The 23,157-nt window shown below is 38.1% G+C and overlaps 2 protein-coding genes across 4 annotated transcripts in view; one reads left to right on the top strand and one right to left on the bottom strand.

Annotated features, from left to right (window-relative positions):
* The window catches only part of PAICS (phosphoribosylaminoimidazole carboxylase and phosphoribosylaminoimidazolesuccinocarboxamide synthase), a 41,274-nt gene that overhangs the window by 2,677 nt on the left and 15,440 nt on the right, over positions 1 to 23,157 (top strand). The window contains exons 2-10 of one of the 3 annotated variants that reach the window (XM_066548403.1): positions 2,204 to 2,290; positions 5,493 to 5,930; positions 6,927 to 7,016; positions 7,751 to 7,822; positions 11,900 to 11,986; positions 15,388 to 15,459; positions 16,157 to 16,558; positions 17,900 to 17,965; positions 18,989 to 19,179. In XM_066548403.1, the coding sequence (XP_066404500.1) occupies positions 2,204 to 2,290; positions 5,493 to 5,930; positions 6,927 to 7,016; positions 7,751 to 7,822; positions 11,900 to 11,986; positions 15,388 to 15,459; positions 16,157 to 16,558; positions 17,900 to 17,965; positions 18,989 to 19,179 (1,505 nt within the window). The remainder of the gene's footprint in view (positions 1 to 2,203; positions 2,291 to 5,492; positions 5,931 to 6,926; positions 7,017 to 7,750; positions 7,823 to 11,899; positions 11,987 to 15,387; positions 15,460 to 16,156; positions 16,559 to 17,899; positions 17,966 to 18,988; positions 19,180 to 23,157) is intronic. The other 2 variants (XM_066548404.1, XM_066548405.1) reach the window with 2 other exon arrangements.
* PPAT (phosphoribosyl pyrophosphate amidotransferase) overlaps positions 1 to 23,157 on the bottom strand; it is a 43,116-nt gene that overhangs the window by 15,164 nt on the left and 4,795 nt on the right. The window lies entirely within an intron of this gene.

Below are 23,157 nucleotides of genomic sequence, written 5' to 3'. Positions count from 1 at the left end.
TCTTTTTAAAAAGCATGACAGGGGACAGGGCATGTTCCCAAATAATTCACCGTATATTTACCATTCTGCTTAGCCTCAGTCTCAATATTCTTATGTATGCCTAATGTAAAGATGCAAAGCATGTCTTTACATTATCTCAGCTACTGGGAGATTGCTTGGAAGGGGGAACAACAGAAAGGGAAGAAAAGAGACTACTTTTTTTTATAGGACTGAATGGTATTTCAATAGTTTTCCCCTGAGGATTTTTCATATGTGGTAGAATCAGTTTTCTTTTGAAAGAGTATTTGAAGAAATTATTACTGAAAATCTTAATCAAATCTGAGAGGGAAGTCTTGGGACAAACCTGTAGCAACACAAACCAGTTCCCAGCTTGTTCATGAAAAGATAACACTTTATGCATAAGCACATGCAGAAATGTAAGCAGAGACATTCATACTGCCCTCCCGAAACACATTTCAGAGGCAGAGATGTAGCTTAGATAATCATTAAGAAAGATACAAGTCAAAACATTCACTTCTCTTCAAGTTCAGTTTGTGTGTTATTGCACTAATCAACAACCAAGAAAATCCATGTGAAGTGATGGTGTGCTATGAAAAATGGTATCTTTCATTAGAGTTCAAACGAATGACCTTCCCATTTTGTTAATCAAGTTAAATCAAGGATTAATAAACTAAATACATTATTTTAAAAAATACTTGCCTAGTAATTTAAGTTATTTACACTTTTTATATTTCTTTATGTTTAAATATTCAGGCACTGGTCACCTTGTTTGACCTTCACTTTACCTAAGCAAATGCAGAAAGATTATAGCTGAGCAGAAATGCATCAGCAATGACTGGCAGAAAACTCAGCTACTAAAATGCAGGAAGATCTTTCAGAAATGCTGACATAAAAGTGCCATTTATACATGGCTTTCCATGTCTACTCTTTTTAACATGTCATTGAAAGTATTTTATATAGTTGGTTTTTTTTTAAACAAGTATGCAATAATTTTATTGAGTAGCTTTTGTGGTGTAGTAATATATTTTTGTGGTAACTGTTCTTACTAAAAATAAAAGAAGTTTCTCTTTTAATATAACAATGTAATTAACCTTGTGCATGCTAGTGCCTATGGCACACTCAGAGGCCTTCCAGGAGAGAATTTATTCTCCTCTCCCTGGTTTGCTTTGCTGCTCTTAAGCAGCTGAAATGCCAGTCCTGTCACTGGAGGTAGAGGCACGAGCAGCATCTCCTGCCAGGGAAGCCAGGCAGGCAGCTGGGAGCAGTCAGAGATCAGGCCACTGCATCTATGAGTCATAGTGAGCCTTGCTGAAAGTCAGGAGGGTTTAGGATAATGGTTTCAAACTCAGTTTTGTGATGTCAGGGGTAGGAGATTGCATCTTAACCACACCTCATTACTGCTCCCCTTGACGAACTACCACGGAGCTGCGAGCTTTGATCTGGGTGCTCTGCCTGGCTGCAGCTCACAGAAGCTCAGTTCCTGTATAAGGAAGCAACATTTCAAACCTCCTGTCAATGTGGATGTAGAAAACAGCACACTACCAACAGGACAACTTACAAGTCTGTACTCGGTGAAAATCTAGCTGGTTCTGAACCTGACACACATATGCTGCTTTTTATACTTACATAGCAATTGCTATAATGTTCCCTTTTAAACAAATGTAGAAAAGCTATGCTGGAAAAAGCTAGACTTAATCGTGTCAGCTACAAATATGCCTGCTGTCAAGTCACAATGAATATAGGTCCTCTCCCCATACTGTTAATGAATTCCATTGATTTCCAGAGCTCTTTGCAGAACATCCTGATTTTCTTCACACTCTTCTAGGAATTTAATTTTGTTACATAAATGGATTTGTGATTTTATGAATATGTGTGTAAAGTCTGCCTTTATTTGTATGTCTCTTACTTTACATTATTATTTACCCTGAATACTGAGTCAGAAGAGCATAGAAGTCACTAGAATCAAGTTAGTTTCAACCAAAATTTTTAAAAGCATTTCAAACAGGCTTCATATACAAGACATAAAATGATTTGCCTCCTATAACTCATAGGGACAGCTAAATTAATTTAAAATTTAATTTAACTACAAATTAAGTGTCGACACTTCCAAGTTAAAGATCTTCTTATAGTGTATGGACATTTAAATTTAAACTGCTAATTTAGTCCGTACCTATTTTTTATCTAAAACCTCTTTCCTTCCCAGGTGAAATACCAGTTTCTCTAGAAGATGATGAGGATGCTCCAGGAGATCCACTACTTTTTATATCTCATGCCAGACCAGTTCAACTAGGTATAGTATGATGGTACAGAGAGATCAAAAACTAAAAAGCAGCATGGGTGTCAGAGCACTTCCTGATAGCTTGAAAGCACTGTCATTCTATTTCTGATCAGTATAGCTTTAATGCAGCCACGCTCTGGCACCACCTCCTTGCCAGAGCTGGCACTCAGCAGTGTTGTGCATCACTAGACACTGACCACTGTATATGATGTAACACCTGCATGACCCCCATCTGCATGCAAAACACATCCCATGCTATAGCTTAATCATGATAAACTGCATTAACCTCAGTCATTTTGTTAAATGCCAGTGGAAAGTATGCCAAAGTAGAGAGGATACCCATGTCAGCTTGTGGCTTTTCCCTAGCTCATTTTCTTAAATCATGGATGCTTAAAGCAGCATGAGTGAGTGGCCTGCGCCAGGAGAGAGATGCAGAGCAATCCAGACTTGCTGAGGTCTCCAGCATATCTTCAAAATCAGCTCTCCAAGCAAGGAGTGGTCAGCAATGCTTTAGTCCAACCAACCATTTCCAACATTTGGAAAATGTCCTATTCTAGTAGTTTTGCTCAACAAATTTCCAAAGCAAGGGCATAAATCTGGCAAGACAGAAAGAGGAAGAACATCCTAGGTGTGAGCCCCTTCAAGGGGAAGCTACAGGAAATGGAGAAACAAACATATTTTAGGCAGATTTAAGCAATTGATGTGCTGATTCATTGCGTGGATGAACAGCAGCTGTCCTGAATTTCCCACATGTTCTTTCTATACCCTCTATGCCTTAGTATACATTCCAGCCCAGTTAGAACAGCTTCCGTTACAAAATCTGCAAGATGCCATATTTAGGAAGAAAAAAATGCATAGGCTAAGGCTATGGCTATTATGTTACACATTACACTCCTCCTGCCTGGCATAGAAAGAAATTAAGGAAGAGACCAGAATGTCACATGGAATTTATGCACATATAAAATACTTCATGCATACAAACAAAACATGCAGAAAGTATCTGAATCAAATTTTACAGGAACATGTTTTTATTTCTCAGTGCTCAACACACTGCCAAGCAGAAAAATCTTCAATTCTGAGGAAGCTGCTTTCACAAAATCAGCAAAATAACTTCAATTGCATGGGCTCTCAAGTATGTACTAGTACTTAAATGCCCTCCCCCAGTACCTCCTCTAGTCTGTAAGATTCAGGCACTCTCAGAAACCACTGAAAGAAAAACGTCGACCCCTTTGTATCTATAATGCCTAATATTTTGGTTTTATTTCAGCAGATTTCTCAGGTTTGAGGAAGTTTAGAAAAAGATTAAATATGGAATAAATGCATCTTTCATATAAAAAATAATGTATATCCTGCTTAAACATTTTTTAAAAACAAGTTAGGATTAAAATGCTCTTAAGATATTAGGAAAATTTTTGCACTGACCATAACAACTTTGTTTCAAAGCAGTACTTGTAGGCAGGGTATTTTGAATCAAAATGTTTTTTAAATGGAATGAGAAATAACCCACCATCTTTCACTCTACACACAGCAGAATAAGCAAGCAATACACCAAGTCACCAGAACTCGTTTGAACTAATATCCACAACCAAAAGTGAGCTCAGTTGGAAATGTACTGACTAGTGAGAAATACTGGTCTATACAAAGAGCAGAGAAACTTTATTCCTCCCAGATGCCCTCGTGCTCTATGGCTTTGACTGGGAAGTGTAGAGAGCACCTCCTTGGACTCTTCATCCTCTCTTCTTCCCATCTTCCCTAGGCCTTTCCTCCCTGGCCTATCTGATGTCAGCAGTTATCATCTGTGGCAGTTCCTATGGTTTGATTCACCAGTAAATCAGCATTTTCTTTCACTCCCTCAGAAAGAAATGGAGAAAGCATAATTGATGTGCCACCTGACAATTATTCTTCTCAACTACACTGCCTATGAGCTGGCTGCTGCAGAGTCCTGATTAACCCAGGACTATAAGGAAAAAAAATCTGTTAGAATAACTTATTGACAACTAGAATGAATTATGGAGACTAGTAAAGAATGGCTTTATCTAGGACAAGTTTGTCCCCAAACACGTTATTATAACTGTTCTCCACTAAAGCTCTGTGCACAATCAAGGCTCCAATACTATTGTCATCACACACATCTCAGTGGCTATAAAGTATCAAACCCCTATAATCTGGTTTGCTCTTCCAGAAAAAGAGACTGACAAAGGCATCACTGCAGTATGACTGTAAAAACCTGTCAGTTACTGTGCATTTTCATGCTGCTTCATTTGATCATGCCCTGGAAATGGTTTTGGGTTTGTTTATTTGGGGTTTTTTAGTCATTTTTTCAAAGCTTTAGAAAATGCATGAGAAAACCCTTTCCAAACTAATCTTATAACCAAAACAAAGTCTTAAAGCAAATTCAAAACTAGAAACAAAGAAACATTAGAAAACTAAAATATATAATATTTCAGTGTTTTAAGTTATTGCATGGATGGCCTCATAATGTTAAAAAATAAAGTAGACTGAAGAAAATGGAAAAATATCTTAGTTATGCAGAGTAAGACAACTCACACTGATTTTTACCAAAAAACCCCAAATATTTTTGATTGATCTGCCCTGAGAAAGGTGCAGGTTCTGTGCCATAAGAACTGGGTTCTAGCACACTGATGTTTTACTTAAGCAAAAGTCTCCATTCCTCTGCTCCCCACAACTTGGGTGCTTTGTTAAGAAAGAAGGATCAGATTCTTTATATCCTTACCCAGGTTAAATCTCTCCATGTGTGTACAAACTAAAGTATGGCATGAATGCAGAAAGTTAAGTCTGGATGCTGGTGTCAATGACTTGGGGCCAATTTATTATTGTGCTCATGCAGCACATCCCATCTTCCCAACAGTTCTCTTCTCTTTAATGTCTGAAGGACAAAGCAGCTCATCAGTTGTACCCAAAGGTCTTACAGGTAAAAATGTAGTGTATTAGGACACAGAAGAAAGAAATGTTCCTCTTAGATTAATTAAATGTACATGTGCTATCTTAATATATGTCTTCAAGTGAAAGCAAAAATGATATCAGAATTAACAAAAATGCTGACAAATTAATAACCAATAGCTTGATTTTAATGTCACCTCTGCTCTGTCTTTAAACAGTGTTCTTCATTCCCATTCTCTCTGTCCCTTCCCCACCCCAACCACCAATGCAGGTAACAAATCTCTGTGTCTCTCCTCTCCCCCACACAATGCAGGTAATCCAGGGTCAGCAGTAGCGGCTTCCAAACCAGCGGCTTTCATTCCTACAGTGGCAAATGAAGGAGGAAAACACTGGACTGTTAATGAAGTCAGAGCTTTGATACGCATATGGTCAGACAAAAATATCCAGCAACAACTGGAGGGGACAGTGAGGAATAAAAGAATATTTGAGCAGGTTGCTGCTAGACTGCAAAAGTTTGGAATTGACAGGGACTGGAAGCAGTGCAGGACAAAATACAAAAATCTGAAACATGAATACAAGAGTGTAAAAAGTGCCCAAGACTCAGGGAGTACAAGTAAAAGTATGAAATTTTTTAATGAACTGGATGCTATTCTGGGGCACTGCACAATGGAACAAGCAAGTAAATCAGATAATGATGAAAGTGAGAGGCCTCCAGAATGGACGGAAGCAAAATCAGAAAAGGATTCCGTAGGTAAGTACTTGAACTACCCACATATCACTTAAAATTTTTAGTTTTCCAGCACTAGAGAGACCATAAAAAAACTCAAAAAGTGCAAACAGAGAGATTAACCGATTGGCTGGTGTGGAAAAACATGGAATAGAAATTTACTATTTTGTCCAGTAGTTTTGTATTTTGTTAAAAGGTATATTTCAGATTGAGTGATTTCCCTGTACTTTTTTAATAGAACTGAGAAGCAAAAGGAGAAAAAAATATGAAGACATAGGATAAAATAATACAGAGAGACAATTCCAGTCAGAGTCATGTCAGAAGAGATTGTTTTCAGTTTAGATAAGAAATGGATCAGAGAGATAGTCAGACTCTGTTACTGGAAAAATTAAGACATTGAGCAAAAGAAATCTGTAGTAACAGACACTGGTTAAAAAAATTAACATCTAAATTGTCTTTCTCTTATGAGTTTGATTGGCCTTTGGAGCAAGTCTCCCAAAACTGGTGAGACAACAGTGAAAATAGCAAAAGGGACAGCACTAAGAATGCTGGCAGAGCCTGCCTTTGGTTTTGGGTGGTTATTGACAATGGTAATAGATGATCAATGCAGAATTAGAGTAGACTGATGAACCTACACTACCCAAAAGTTAAAACATTTTTATTCGTATGTACAACCAGAAACATGCTTGTTGTTTAAGAACAGAATTAAACATTAAACTTTTAGGTGAGGTGAGGGGATGATACTATGTTGGCCAAATGTAAGACTAGGAGTTAGTAAAGTAATGGGAGAAGTCAAGAAAAATATTACACAAAGACAGTCTGGCTGAAAACTGTGAGAACATTTTGGGGGAAGATTCACTTTTCACTTGCCATTTCTACATGTTTTGCTAATGCATCTACTTTGCCTGCTGAAGTAAGGAGCATCCGAGGCTGGATGGACTTTTTAATTCGATACACCACAGTTGATCTTATAAAATATAAAAATTTGGTGCTGTAATTAATTTAGCATTATTTACACAGAAATGCCTGGAGACACAGGTGAAGAGGACTCTGCTAGTAATACATCAGAAGACCTACAGGTTGCAGATATAAAGAAAGTTTCTGATTCAGGTAATCTCAAAAGTCTTCTATTTTATATAAACACCTAAATTTAGTAAATTAAAATTAATTCCTAAAATAGGCCCAAATTGTAATTACTGGTAGAAAATTCAGAGACCTAAAAAACTTAAAAGCAAGAGATAATGTCATAGAGATAACCATCACGTACTTGCGTACACATTTACAATGGCTTGCTAAATTTGATAAAATCAGTTCTGTAAATAATCATTTCAGAGACTTGTGACGCAGAATGTAGAGAAGAAACAAGTTGAAGCAAGTTGAGTACAATGTCCTACTGCACTGCAGTACATTTACTTAAACTATGTTATTCCCAAGGATTAGAATTTTTCAGTCTCCTGGGCATGAACTAATTCAGCATCTCTTTTTCACAATACGTGATCAGGATATAATTGTGTAAATGCTCATGGCAGGGGATGAAAACTTCATTAAGGAGTCTCACTGAATATGAAGGTCATATGCTCTGCTCTTTACAAAGAAATATTATGGTTTACATCTGAAAACATAAATTTCAGGGGAAGCAGAAGTTTAACATTCAGCTGGAGACACATGAAAGTCTCTCAGGCTGACAAGTTTCATTGTCCACAACAGAGCACCTCATGTTCTCTTTCAGCAGTGTGAGGCAGAACATGGTCTAAATTAAGCATTAAGGAGTAGTCTTACAGAATTTTAAATGATCTAATGTAAACTTGTAAGATTTTAATATCAAATTAAAAATCTTCTGACAGATGATGTTACTGTAAACACTACTCCAGAGAATCGGGCAGCTCTGCATATAACCAAAGAAACAAATATGACAAGTAAGTAAAGAGATAATTGTAATTTAAGGTATACCAGAGATTAACATTTTTGGCTTTTTTCATTCAATAGCAATTACATTATTAAATTTAAATTTACTAACAAATAAGCGACCTTTTACCAGCTCACCATGGGCACTTGATGCATTCCATGGAGAAAAAGAGGTTGTTATGAAAAGTGCATTGCCAATAGGGACCTCATTTTCAGAGAGACAAATATGAAAGAAATAAACAGCATTTTGTGGCATCCAGTTAAGACTGCTTAAAAATATATTTAATTCAATTTCTACCCATTGACAAGTACAATTACTACACACACATGGACAGTAGTAAGACACTGTAATAATGTAATGATTCAGCAGTGCTCCTTAACTGTCTGGCAGTTTTCAACTTACTGGTGCTACATAAAATTGTAACTTGGACTGCACTCTTCCAAACAAGCTATTTAAAATGAAGTTAAAGAAATATTCCTAGTAAAATCCTGAGTACAAATTTCTGTCATTTAAGATAAGTGTAGGTGTAAAGATATCTGTAGTTTACCTTGGTTACCATCTCCCTTTTCAAATATGTGTATTTTAATTTCATAGTTTCTTTGTTTCTGGGTAATTGTAAATGAAGTATGATTTTGTGGGGAAAAATTAAAATAGCAAGTGGTTCAAAAGTGTCTGTAGCTCAGCATTTCCACTCTTAAGACTATTTTTCAAACTTCTGTGGGGGAATGCAAAACCACACTCCAAGGCAAAACCAACAAACGAGTTCAGTTTGCAAAATTCTTTCCCTCATTCCAAAACAAACAATACACACTCAAATAATTTTTTTGCAGATGGTAAAATACACCTAGTCTTTAATTTTTTTAATGGTGACATAAATAGGTATTGCATAAAACAGAGAAAAGATGCACACTTTTTATGTTACAACATCATGGAGATTTTTTGTTCACTAATTGTGGTACATGCCTTTCCTAGACAGTCCAAGTAATTTTGAAGTGAGAAACTGGTAAGTAAAGAGATTGTATGTAGCTCTGTATGTAGAAATATGCACGCTGATAAATAGTGAAAAGGCATTGATTGTTTGATATGAGTAATGTCTCACAATCATTAGCATTTAGGATGTCACTTTTTTAAAAAGCTTCTGCATATTCAACAGAACTTTTTCAGAAAAGTGTTTCTCAACAGGCATGGAATTATTAAATTTATAGGTATTTGTGTGCCTTGAAAAAAAAATTGTAAAAAAATTCCATTTGGCATAAATGAGAATTTAGAAATTCTGTTAAACTCATATCTGGGTATCTTCCTTATCAGTTAATGTACTCTGCAGCCAGAGCTGTATATGCACTTGCCCATATACATACACATATATATGAGTTAGCCTGGGCAGGCATTGCCTTCTGGCAACTGCTGCTGTGTAAATGCACAGAAGATGCAGGAGCTGCTTCAGAGTGCACGTGCTTCTCATGATCTTACAGGTGAATCTGAGTTAGGAGCCACAGTAACAGTGTCACCTCTGCCAGTGTTTATAAACAGCCCATTTGCGTTTGCCATACTCTAGTAAGAAAAATACTAAGGTGGTGTTAGTCAAAAGACAAATACACCGATTTCAGGAGAGCAATTAGTTATTTAATGTGCCATGGTATTGTTTTTCTCCTCTGCCCATATGAATTTGTTACTCAAAGAGCAGCAAATGCCCACCTGAGAAGGAGAAGACAAAGGTAAATAAACCCTCACAGCTCCTTGCGCAGCCTGTCCTAGCTCCTGACACACTGCTGTCAGCACTGCCCAGCTGGGGGAGCAGAAGGACCACAACAGTCTCCAGCCTATGGGTTTTCAGCTAAAGCCTCCTGTGATAGGCTAGGGACACTGCAGATTGCTCTCTCTTTTGGTAAAACATACCCCACATTGAATCGATCTGCAAATAAAACCTTATTTAGTCATTTTCACTGATGTTTTCAATTTCTGGGATCACTTTTAGTTGTTACTAAAAGTAACAAATCTGTTCAGACGAGCCAATTACTTTCATCTATGCAGTCTTGTCAATCCAAACTCCATGTACATTCCACGTGTGTCAGACTTAGCAGTATGACCACAGAGTGTATGTATAGGTGTTTAATTAAATTTGAAGTGCTAGGGAACAATAGTGGAGATGAAAACAGGTTTCTAAGAAATACTGCTAGCCTGATGTTCTTAAAAATACCTACAACAAGTATTTTATGTCAAACAAATTCCTTTCCTTATCTTTATTTTCTTAGGATTTTTGATACCCCCTACACTTTACTATATGTCCCTCTCAGAACAAATTTGATGTAGCGACACTTCCAAAATACATTCCTAAGCAAGGGCTTTTTAAAAACCTGTTGTTTAAAGTTAAGATTTTAAGTTGGTACATACTCAGGCACTTAACACTGGCTTGAACACTTGCTGCTGTGTGCAAGGAATTTTAAAATGTACAGATATAAAGTCAAAAGATAATGTTTACATACATATGCCCCAGGCTAGTGTTAGGCAGTGTTTCAGAGAAGTGCAAACCCCAAAGTTCTTGATTATTCACTGCCTTAGCCTAGGCATATTTGGGCTGCAGACATACACTCTTAACTGAGCACCCACAGATTTCTGTATCCACTCTCATAGATCTGTGTGACAGAGCAGCAACTTTGCAAGCTGTTGGAGCGTAAACATAAGCCACAGGCTAAAAACTTTCCCTAGTTTTAACATATCCCAATTCCCTTTTAAACTATTCAAGACACACATGAGAGTAAGGATTAGGAGACAAATTACTAATCTTGCCTCATGAGCCAGAAAACAAGATAATTAGTGATGCTGACAGAATGCCAAAAGAGAACAGAGCTTGTATCAGTCTGAGTGGGTGAAAGGAAAGACTGTGACAGCATTGCTCGGGTGGCCTTGTGAGCAGTGCTTCAAACACAAAGTAGAGATTAAGCATATTTGCTGGCAACTGTCTATAGCTTCACTAACAATTCAGATGGAGCCACTGTGTTTTATCCATGCCAAAAACTGTTGATGGCTTGTTCTGTTTGGCTCGGTCTTACTCTTTTTGTGCCCTCCCTCCAAAACTCTGAAAGGTGCCTTAGAAAAAAAGCCAGGCTCCCTACCCACATTCTTGGCTCACAAAAAAAAAAAAAAAAAAAAAGCATGTGATGCTAGTCTCATCATAAAGAACATCTGATGCAAACAAAGCTGTATTGATCTGGGGGTAATTTTTAATAAAATGGCTCTAGATTAAACTTTATTGCTCAATGTTTAGGGCCAATATTCTTGACTGGACTGAGAACAGGCTGGGAGCCAGAAAATTGCTGTCATTGATCCATGATGTGGCCTTCACCGTTTAATCTCTGTAGAGCAGTGTCCTCACTGGGAAGCGAGGATCAGCAAGACCAGTTGCATCATCCACCTGCCCATACCTCTGTCCTAGGGCAGAGGGGTGGAATTTTCCCTTAACACCAGTGGGCCAATGGAAGAGGAGTGGAGATCTCCTCCCCATAGAGGGGAGCCCAGGGACACCTCTGTCACCCAGCTGTGTGATGTAAACCCCTGCAAGCTGCAGCAGCAGAGATTGTCTCCATCACGGAAGCAGCCTTACAGATCAATTGTCTAAGCACAGCACCCTGATGTGTCAGGGTCCCTTGCTCCTTTTTGGGGCTAATTCAAACACTCTTTGCATCAGTCACTTGGGAGTCTTTCAATAATTTCAGTATATAGTGCACTCTTTATGCAAGTCACTGTCTTGCCTGTTCTGCTGCAGGAACACTTATCAGCAACTAGATATCTTACACCCACCATCAGTGAACCATTCTACAAATTCTGATCCAGGTTAAAATAACTTAAGAGTTTGCAAACGTAACCCATAAACATACACTGCAGCTGTTATGTGATGTTCTGGATTTACTTAATAAGCAGGAACACTCTGTTCTTAAGCCTATTACTGCAGATAAATGGCAGCTTTAATGTATTAAGAGAGGAAATCTTTAACAGAAGTTAGCAGCAGCATTCTGAGTAGTTGATTCTCAAGACATCACTCAAGATGTATTTAGTTAATAAGAACTCTGCAAATGATTATTTTTTACAGAAATCCTTGAAGATGAGGGGGAATTAGCCAACTCCACCCTAGCAGCTCTGGAAGCTACACAAATAAAGAAGGAGACAATTGATATAGGTAGGTCAGGACTTTGTCATGATAGTTTTAACAGGACATTCTACTTTACTGGCATTGCAGATTCCAAAGGTTCATATGTTATTCCAGCAAATTACACTTGTTTTACCTCTAGGTTATGATAAATTATGGGTTTTGTTTGATTTCATAGTGCAGAAATGTATGAACACTTATTTCCCCTTCCCATAATTATAACAAAATCTTATTTTCCCAGACAACATGCTCTTTTTTATGATGAGTATGAGTAGTCTGCAACTGATTGTGACACAACTATGGTTTCTCTTACACAGTTGCTAGAGAGGATAAAATGGAAAGGTAAATGGCTGTCTCAGAAAATCAGAATATTTTATACATTGTCTGTATTTTCAAACTACTTAATGACTGCATTTAGTATCAGATGATTTACTAGCAAGCAATTTCCATATATATATTCTGAACTATTTTAAATATAAAACTGAAATCAGCACCTCAGCAATATGTAGAAGTCATATATTCAATGATAAGTGATCAGGAGAAGATTTGTTTAAAATGTTAAAATTTAACATTAGAACACAGTAGGGATATTAATATTCTGGAATAAATGAGCCTAAGACCATAGATGATCATGAAAAAAAGACATCAGAGGAAATAATGATAGCATTGAAATAGAGTGGCCTGACACCCTGGATCAAAATATTCGTTACAGTAATGCTGTTTGTACGCAGAAGTTAATAGAAAAAAAACCAATTTTAGTGATTGTGTGAACAGCAATTCTTTGGCCTTTGACACTGAAAGTTTCTACCATAAGAATATTTCTATTGTATGCATCAGGCATATTCCAGGCAAGAGCTTCCTTTTCAACAGTAATGTTATCTGTAGTTTGGATGTTGAGACATCCTATGCTAGACACCCTTTACAACTGTTTGCATTGGCTGATCTTGATCGCGAAAGACAACTAACTGTAGTGACTGTGACACTGAGGACAACATCAGAGCAATGCCATCATAACAATGACACACAGGAACACAAGTGACACTGAGGATAAAGTAAATCTGTGACCCTGAAAGTTGAGACATAGCAAGGTCACATGAATGCAAAGTGAAGAATAAAATGTCATGCAGCTCAACTGACTGCCTCATACATAGAAACTCCTTATCATGTAATATCCAACTGAACACAGTAATCATGCAAGTCAGCACTACACAAGTGTCACTGCCAAAGACAGGAAGAGACCAGAGAGCCAGTATGTTTGAGAGAATGAGCACAGAAATGGAAGCCATGGGGAGGGTGGTTAACAGTTTGAAAAAAAAAAGGAATCTCTCAGGAGCCTAGGAGTAGACCTACAGCTCTGTTTTAGCCCATTTCCAACAGCTGCAAGTGTTAAGGAAGATGCAAGAATTTTCTCAAGAGTTATAGGGTGCCTGTTTATGAGAAAACCCACATTTTTCTAGTATCCCAAGTAAATCACATACACATGCTGATGAGAGTATGATTTCCAAGTTTTCCACGGTACAAAATACATGCTTGCACACAGCTTATGAAAAACAAGTGCTTGCCAAATGACTGAAGAGAAAACAAGTTATAGAGCAAATATGAATTACAAGTACTAGTTTGTGCATATATTGGCAACTACCATTATAGAAAGCACATCAAATGAACATGCTTATTTACAAAGAATCTTTATTTCTGACAGAGACTAAGTAAGCACTCAGCTGTTCAAAACATAAAAGGAATATTTAGTTCTGCTCTTTACTAAAACTGGTATTGAACATAATTAGTCTATGACATCCCCTAGCAAACAATCAAAACGAATCTTTCTCTTCCTCCCAATCCAAAATGTAAGTCCACACAAAACTGAACTTCAGCCTCAGAATAGTTCAAGCATGAGCAAATGAACATAGAATCAGCAAAGCAGGGTTTTGATGTTCATAGACAATTTCAATAATTTCTCAGTAGGCAACAATGAAGTTGCAAATAAAAAGAGACTTCAGGGCATTGAACAACTGGTTAAAGGATCGAGAGCACAAGTAGCCTTCTCTTCTTCCAGTTGCAAAGAATGATGTGGGAAAAAGCCAGGAAGATCACTATCTGTCTCCAAGCTTGGTGACACTGGGAAAATACTGGAATTTTCAATCATGGTTTCATGACACCAGACTTGTTGGCACCTGTCTCAAAGGGAGGAAAAGGATCTTAACACAGAAGTTAGCAGAATTCGTTGAAAGAGCTTTAAACTAAATTTGCAGGTGGGAAGAGATAACACCAGACTTTAACTAGAGAGCCTGGGGGCAACATGCCAATGTTTGAGGGGTGAGAAGGGTAGAGAGGTCCTTTGATCTGCTGTCTTAGTAGTCAGGGAATGGAGATCAGCAAAGACATACAGGGGTTATTGATGTGTTAGAAACCACAGAAGCACCTGAGAATGACCATGTAGAAATTAGAGCTTTTCACTCCCAAAAGATGGTGGGGCCAAAAGCCCAGCTGTGGTTCATCCACACCAGTGCAGACAGCATGGGCAACAAACAGGACAAGCTGGAAGCCATTGTGTTGCAGGAAAACTGTATCAGTTTCCATCTTGAAGACGCAGAGGGATGACTTGCACAGCTGGAGTGCTGCAATGGATGGCTATAAACTGCAGAACGGAGAGGCAAGAAAGGAGAGACTGTGGGATACTCTGTAGGTTAGAGAGTGTTTTGAAAGTCTAGAGCTCATGATGGTGACAAACAGGGTTGAGGATGTATGGGTAAGAATCAGGAGAAGGCAACAAGGCAGGTATTCTAGTGGGAGTCTGTGTTTGACCACCCAACCTAGGCAAAGAGGCAGCTGAAATATTTCACAAGCAGCTGGGAGAAGTCTCACAGTCACTGCCCCTTGGGGGGGACTTCAGCTGACCAGATGTCTGCTGGAAATACAACACAGCAAAGGACACAGCCTAGGAAGGTTCCTGGAGTGTGTGGCTGACAACTCCTGACACAGCTGGTGAAGGAGCCAGCTAGGGGAGGTACTCACTGGACCTGGTGTTTGTGAATAGAGGTGGTGGCTGGAGCCTCTTGGCAATAGCAGTCACAAAATGGCAGTGTTTTCAGTTCTTGGTGAAGTAAGGAGGGAGCTCAGCAGAACTGTCACCTTGGACTTTAGCAGTGGTGGAGTCACTGTCCCTGGAGGGATTTAAATGACATGTAGATGTGACACTTAAGGATGTGGTTTATTGGTGGACTTGGCAATATTAAGTCCGTCCTAAATGATTAGTGCTTCCATCCTCAATGATTCAATGATTCTGTGATTCTTCAAGTCTATAACCTAATGGGTTAAACTGAGGGCTTAGGACACTTTAAGGTGGAAAGAGGTGTTTCCTATAGAGGATGACAATAATACTAGCAATTTATTTGTCTAAATCCAAGTCTGTTTAAAATTGTGTGTTTCTATAGATGATGATTCTATAAGCACTACCTCAGAAGACAGATCTTGTACGCCAGTAGCAAAACAGATGGTTGGGACAGGTGAGTAATAATTTTCATGCATTTATTATGAAATAAATCACATTGTATTTTCAGTACCAAAGCTGGAGCAATCACATCTCTACTGTAAACACAGCTCAACTTTTCTGCTTCTGATTCCATTCTAGCTTTATTAAACTTAAATATTTGTTTCATAGATCTTTTCCTTTCATGAGCAAAATTTGTATTAATACTGTAGTTCAATTTTGCCTTCTATACATAATCTAATGAGCAGTATCTGCCTACTTCTGATTATTTTCAAGTCTGAAGATTTTTTTTCTTCTGTTGAATCCCAAGCAGCCTTTTCATTTGCACATTGCCATTTTAATTTGAAACCACTTCTCACCAATGCTGAGATCTTTAAAGCTTCATGATTACTGCTTTTCTACATGTAACACTTGGATACATCTGTCTTTAATTTCACAACAACAGTGGCACAATTATAGCAACAAAATGTTGAATTTTAGATGCCTTGGAGAAACAAGAGATTCCACTTGCTACATATTTTGCATACTTAAGAGAAAACAATTGTGTATGGATATTAAAATTATAAAATATTTAAAAATATAAAGATATAAAAGATTAAAATATATAAAATATTAATCATTAGCTGATTATCAGTTGCAATTATGCTTTCATATTTATATTTAGCATGCATTTATAGCATTTACAGTGAAGTTTTTTTTATTTATATTTTCAGACAATCACATTCCCTTGGAAGAAGCACAAAATCACTTTAAAGTTATAACAGTTAATGATACTGGAGCAGGAAAACACTGGAGTGATAATGAAGTTAGGGCTCTGATAAACATATGGTCAGATGAAAAGATACAACAAATGCTTGAAGGGGCCACAAGAAATAAAGAAATATTTGAGGAAATTGCCAGAAGATTAATGAAACGTGGTATAGACAGAGACTGGAAACAATGTCGCACAAAGTACAAGAACCTAAAATACGAATACCGTGCACTGCAGAAAGAAAATGAGCATCTTGGAAATCCCAGGAGAAAAATGAGATTTTATGATGAAGTTGACTGTATCTTAAGAAGGCAGCCCCTGGGAACCTCAGGCTGGGGATGTGAAAGCTCAAGTCTCCTATCAGGTACTAAAAACTTCAGTGATGAGGTAAAGTGCTTCAAGTGAACTTTCTGAAATCGCCTGTTTGAGCCATGCTGTAGGTGTGAAATGTGTGGCCAGAAATGGAGGGGAAAATAACTGGGGAAGCTCTATCTGCATGGTCACATGGTGAACACTCAGGAAACTCAGGTGGTCTATGGAGACATGTAGAAGTGAGAATATTAGCAAAAAGTGAAAGCACTGAAGTGTTCAGTGTTATTGGAGAACGTGCTTTTGAAAGCCTAAGTGACATACAGTGAAATGGTGCTAGAACACAGGGCAGGTTTTAGAGGTCATACAGCAGGCACCTAAAGTCTGATGGATAGACAGCTGCAAGCTCGTACTGTTTGGAACTGCAGAAATCAGTAGCAATCAAGCCAAGTGCAAGGACTCCAAAAACCTCAAAGTATATTAATTCAATACACACCACAGTGGAGAGAGAGAAAAATCCAGGACAGTGATTATTTGAGTGCTTGTAATAATTGTATTAATTTTGCTAAAGCAGATTCAATTTTCACAATAGAGTTTGCCTCTATCTTCATATCAAAAATCCTCTGATCTAGGAACCACACAGCTAACCTTGTGTCTGCTGTAAGGGTTCTTGTGACTGGCCAACTGCTTCAGACCTCAGGGGCACCTGCCCCTGGCTCCAGGCAGATTAGGTGCTCTCATAGAAGAAGTAACTGAACCTCTGCAACTTAGGGTTCAGTGACTTAAGGTAAAGCAGACCTAGTTGGGATTGTTCTCAATATGTTAAATAGTTTGCAACAGCACAAATGTTAGTTGAGGACTTGAACCATTTCTGCAGCAAAGGCCAGGTGGACGGCTTGAGCAGAAACTGCTGGAACCAGCCTTAAGCCAGCCCTAATGTGGTATCCAAGGGCACCACCCAGTAGTGCATTAGTTGCAGCTAGAATGACAGCCATAAAGCTGTGGGATGACAGTTCTCCCCTGCCTCAGTCTTGTGCTAGATCACATTCTCAAGACATGTATTTTCTTCCAAATACAGAAACTGAATATATTGCTGCTTGTTTCTACTCTCCATGAATGGGATATGTCAACACCAACAACCAACCTGGCTGTTTTACATTTTAGCATGCTGGAAAAGGACTGTGTAATCTGTGAATGCTGATGCAGTGGCCAGTAAAACAATAATCTTTCAGAAAAGAAGCTTCAGTTATTAATCTGCTTGAGGCATCTGCCAAATAAATGTGTCTTGTCCTAGGGTATTTGCTTTTGTAATATAAAACCTTTTGGTGTGTGACTGACTGACTGTGCCTTGACAATCTTGACAAAAGGCTTAGTCACCTTGTTCTTCTCTTCTAAGTTTCAGTGGGAGATGCTACAGCAAACACGGGATCTTTGAGTACCAAGAGAAAAACATGGAATGATGGTAAGAGCCCCTGACTTCTAAAAGTATCTATACACTGATGTTGAATTGGATGACAGATATATATCCAGTATTCAAACAGTTAAAAAAACCATAATCCTAGAACTTAACACCAAGCTCCAAATCAACATTCTCCTCTCACCCATAACAATCAGCAAAAGAAGAGTTCTGATAAAAATGTAGGCTTAAGGAAAATTGCAATTTATTTATTTCAGTCCTCATCCCTGGCATAAATGAGGTAAACATCAGGAAAAACTTACTTGATTTATAAGAATTATATGCAAAGAAAATATAGTATTTAAAAAACAAGATGTCTCAATTATGTTGCTTAAGGGAAAGTAGGGACAGGCAGTCATGGATGTGATTTCCTCATATTACACTACTGGGTCTGTAAACCTGTCTAATGTGTTGTACACAAGAAAACAGGTTAAGACAGCTGTGTCAAAGACAAGATAGAATAGAGAACCATGGAGAGAGAAAAATGATGAGAAGGATAGAAATACGTGGCATGTGATCTGATATGGGGAAGGCAGCAGCTTATTTTTCTTCCTGCAAAACGGACAGGCCCTAAATAAAATCAAACAATGGGGAACAAAATTTTAGTTTTAAGGAGCTCACCACTATTTTTAATACTAAAATGATATCTACAAAGAGATGATGAGAAATGATCTGAACATTATGTTTTTTAATTCAACCCATTTAGTTCACCACCACAAACTGTACTAACTCTGTATTTAATCACTCTGTGTGATTGAACAGACTTTCATTTATTGCCTATTATGTAAGTACCTCTTGGAGAGGGCTGTAGCTAGGCAAAACTGGAAGTGTGAGATATAGTGATTTTTACAGGGTCTGCTGCATTCCTACTCTCCATTATACAATGATCCCTTATACAACACCAGGCAATGCCTGCCAAAAGAGCAGATCAGAAGAACAGCTTTAGGAAAATCCAGCATGTGCTAAACTTCAGTGTCAGCAGTTCATTGACTTGTGCACTCTAACCACGTACTTTGCTTTTGTCCACAGAGGTGTCACCTGTTCCACTTAAGAAAAGTGCTTCTGAAAACACCATACTCCACTTCCAAAAACTATTAACAGAGAGAGTGCACACAGTAAAAGAAGGCAAAAAGTTACTGTTTGAAAGGCTTTGTAAGCAGGAAGAAATGCAAGACCTCAACAGAACACAGGTGTATACTGATCCATCAGCCATACAACAGGTTGGTTTCATGAACTTTCTATGAAATTAACATGCAAATAGATTCTGTCAGGTAGTATGAAATGAAGTACTTAAGGGTAGGTTACCCAGATGAGTACATGCTTGCTTCCCTTTAATATAGTCACCTTCAGTCATTTACACTAAAGCAAGGTGTGAGTTTCCATCATAATCCTTTACTATGACCTTTTAGTGGTGATGTCAGTTAGTCAAATAAAAAATATGACCTCTGCCTATATATCTTGGTTCACCTACATGCCACAATTAACAGCCTTAATTGAAAGAAAGTACACAGAATTGATGCCTACTTTAACTCATCAAAGAAAACATGTACAGTTGAAATTTCATCCCATCACTTCCAATTACCTTATCCATGGTCCTCCTCCTAACAAGTTAGTCCTCTGCAATTAACCAAACAGTTGAAGCCAAAGGAGAACTTTTTGGTTAGGCAGGGCTGGTGGGGAAAATACAACTCTTAATTCCTTAACCAGCATTTACCCTGGGTCAAGGTACTGGGCAATTTACTCAGCATGGGGTCTGTTATGCCCAGCAACCCACAGAAAACACAGAAAAAAGGCAGGGAACAATGACATGCATGACATGCTAAGAGACAAATGCCATATCATAACTGTTATTCCGCAAAATCCTACTAGCCACTGCTTCATTTTGTGGTTGTGTAAGTACTTTATGGTCTGTATTACATTTGCAGGGTTTTTCTTTCAGTGTATTCCAGCAAAACAACTTTCTGGATCTCAGTCATGTTTGGGCATAGATCTACACAGCCCGGCCAAAGCCAGGTCAGTTCTGGGCACATACAAAGGCACAGCTCAAGTCAAACAGTCAAGTCCTTATTGCAGCAGCAACAGCCACCAGGTTTATTTACACACAGAGGCCTAAAATTCCATCCAAGTCTCTCTTAATAAAATTTTACATAAAAATATTACTGGATAGAATGTGTTATTTCCTGCTCTATGCTTAATTATTGCCTAGTCAATTCTTTTATGAGAGACATTATGAAGGCAAATATTTTCCACCAATGTGGATTTAATCTGCCATTTGACTAGCATTTTTAAAACAATTCTGAAAAGTCAGGAGAGCGATCCCTAGAAAATAATAGTTTTTGGATAATGTTAATTTATAGATGGATACACAGTTTTTTCAGTGTATGCTTATCTACCACTTTTCACATTTTATACTGATTTCTTGGTATAAACCTTCTTTGGTTTGTAATACTGTCACTGAAACTATAACTTCCAACAATACTAGTACCATCATTGGTTTAAAAATCTTCTCTCTCTCTTTACAATGAGTTGGTTCAGAGGTACATCCTTGGACTTGCATTGTATTACTTGCATTCAGAAGTGTTGTCTTTGGAAGGAGGACAAGGTTTGCCCCTGCTATCACAGCAGTCAGGTATCCCTACAGAACATGCTGAGTCAGCTGAAGGCCTCACCATTCCCACACTACTAAAACCACAGGTCACTCCTTCCACATGTGAAGCAAAAAAATGTGTGACCCAACCATAATTTGCACCAGTACATTTAAAAGTTTAGTTCAATTAAATTATGATTTAAATTATTTGCAATAACTGTACTGAAAATAATATGGGTAACTTACATGTTTTGGTCTACCTTCTCTCTTTCATGAATGCAAGGCTAAACTTGACTTGATAACTCATTCCAACAAGATTCCCCTTTCTCCATGCTACTCTGAGTAATCCAGTTCTTGCTGGATGCCCTATAAACCAGTTCATCTCACTAACATCAAACAAGACTAGCCCATCTAGTAAGAGAAGACCCTAAATGTTTTTTCTGTGTGAGTTGAAGTAGCTCAGCAAGTTTCCAGATGTTCCAGGAATAACTCTGAACAGCTGAAAAGTTATTTTTGTTGCAGTGTGCCTCTCCTTTTAGAAGAAATACTAACATGAGGGAAGCAGTTAGCACTGCAGAGACGACAAACTCCACTTTAAATTCTGCATGATGCACAAAGATCCAAATCTTTCCAAACCTTGCTGTCATTCAGTACAATGACTCAAACAAACCCTTTATATCTCCTTCCAGAAGATAAAATATAAAGACTTTTAATTCATTAAAATCAGCAGACTTTTTAAGAATATATATCTGTTTTTAAATGCTGATTTTCAGGTGAGAACAACACAAAAGCCCCGAGGAAAACGACTCACTGAATTCTTAGCAGGTCAGAGCAGAAAATTGCAGAGCACACTTGCAGTCTACTTGGAAATGGTTCATGTCAACACTAGGTGGTAGACATGAAGCAAGAACTGACAGAAAAAAGAACACAAGTGTGTTTACTTTCAAAGTAAAGGGTTTTTTCCCTCAGAAAACTTTCCAGAGAGCAGGATTTAACTGACAAACAAAGGTTCAAAGAAGATAGACTTCCCTTTGTGTGGGATTCCTCTTCTATTCTGCTTTGTGACTGCAAAGCATAGCTTGCTTGTTGTAAATGTTTAGTCAGAAAGGTGTCTTCCGCCCTGCTGTTCATTTATTGTCGATCAAAGATGGAAAGAGATGTCAGATGCAAGATGGGGCATTTGCATCATCTGATATTTGTGGGCTACTCCCATTTATAGAGATAACAACTGATTTACTTGAGACAGATAAAGTGATATCAAGACAACCTTTCTTCACTGTGGTTGTAGTTACAATTCCACATAACTTTTTGCTTAGAGACAAAATTACCAGGAATGGTGACATTTAGAATTCTGGTTGTCTAGAACTATGATCTGTCTCCTTTAGATAGCATCCCCAGGGTAGTAATAACAGGCTAAATAGAATGTTGCTAGGCCAAAGGATTTCTCAAAACAGTCCCTTCAGAAATATTATTAGTTAATCTAACTCATCCTTCCAGTGTATCTTTATATCCACTTAAGCTTTTGCTGTGGCTCTTCTGTCTGTGATCACAGCTTTACATTTATTACAGTCACAAAATATTTAGTCCAGACACACTTATGGACCAGTGACATGGAATGTGGGCCACCATCTAACATGTGCTAAATGGTTATGGGTAGGGAACTACCATAGGAGTGGTTTGGGAGAAGAGCCTTTCTTAGACATAGATCCTCAACAGAAAGGCCAGACCAAGTCAACATGTCCATGTAACTGATCCTGGGAATCTTAATATAATAGATTATGAGAATGTTTCAGCTTAATAATCAAAACCAAGTAATGATGGCAAGAGCATCAATCCTATAAATAACAGATTTTTGGTCTTCTCCTTCCTCAAATATCTGCATTACTGCCAGAGGGCCATTAAGATTAGTGTGAGGGCAAATATGTCTCCTCCCCAGTTTGCAAATGGCAATACTGAAATTTTTCAGTTGTAGCAGATAAATGGAACTATTACCACTCTGACTTATATTAGAAAGCTTCATTCTTCTCTAAAACACACTTATTCAGTAAGATGAATGAGTCACTTTATACATCTTTTAATAGGACTGTTGGAAGGTCCTCTGCATGCCCTTTTACATTATTTGAGAAACTGTTTGGGCCAAAGGCTTTGAGAATGAGCTTCAGAAAGCAGAAATGCTTGCACTGATGGTGGATCAACAAGCACTATCTGCATCATTGGCTTTAAAGACTCTGCCTACAGTCATCCTCTGTTTCTGAAACAGCTAGGGCTCCTTTGTGTTGGCACAAGCATCCATATGGCCAAGTGTCTACCCAACTGACAGAACTGATTTAAATTACAACTAACCTAATAAAAAGCCCCTTCAAAGAACCCTGCTTTTTTTCTTAATGGGAATGGTAATGTGGCAGATAGTGAAGCCAGTAGAGTTTATATGAACTCAACTATCCAGTGATAACACAGGTTGCTGCATACAACCCTCCCTCCATGCATGAGGCTCAAATTTAAGGTATGGGCAGACAAGCCAACTAAGCAATCCTGTGCAAATTACTGGAGACATGTATATGGATGACTTACCTACAGTCAAAGTACAGAAGAACGAACAGTCTCACCCCAG

The sequence above is a fragment of the Molothrus aeneus genome, chromosome 4, assembly GCF_037042795.1.
Source record: "Molothrus aeneus isolate 106 chromosome 4, BPBGC_Maene_1.0, whole genome shotgun sequence".
NCBI classification, from domain to species: Eukaryota; Metazoa; Chordata; class Aves; order Passeriformes; family Icteridae; genus Molothrus; species Molothrus aeneus.
Note: the sequence above shows the minus strand (reverse complement) of the source record. Positions and strands in the feature narration are given on the sequence as shown.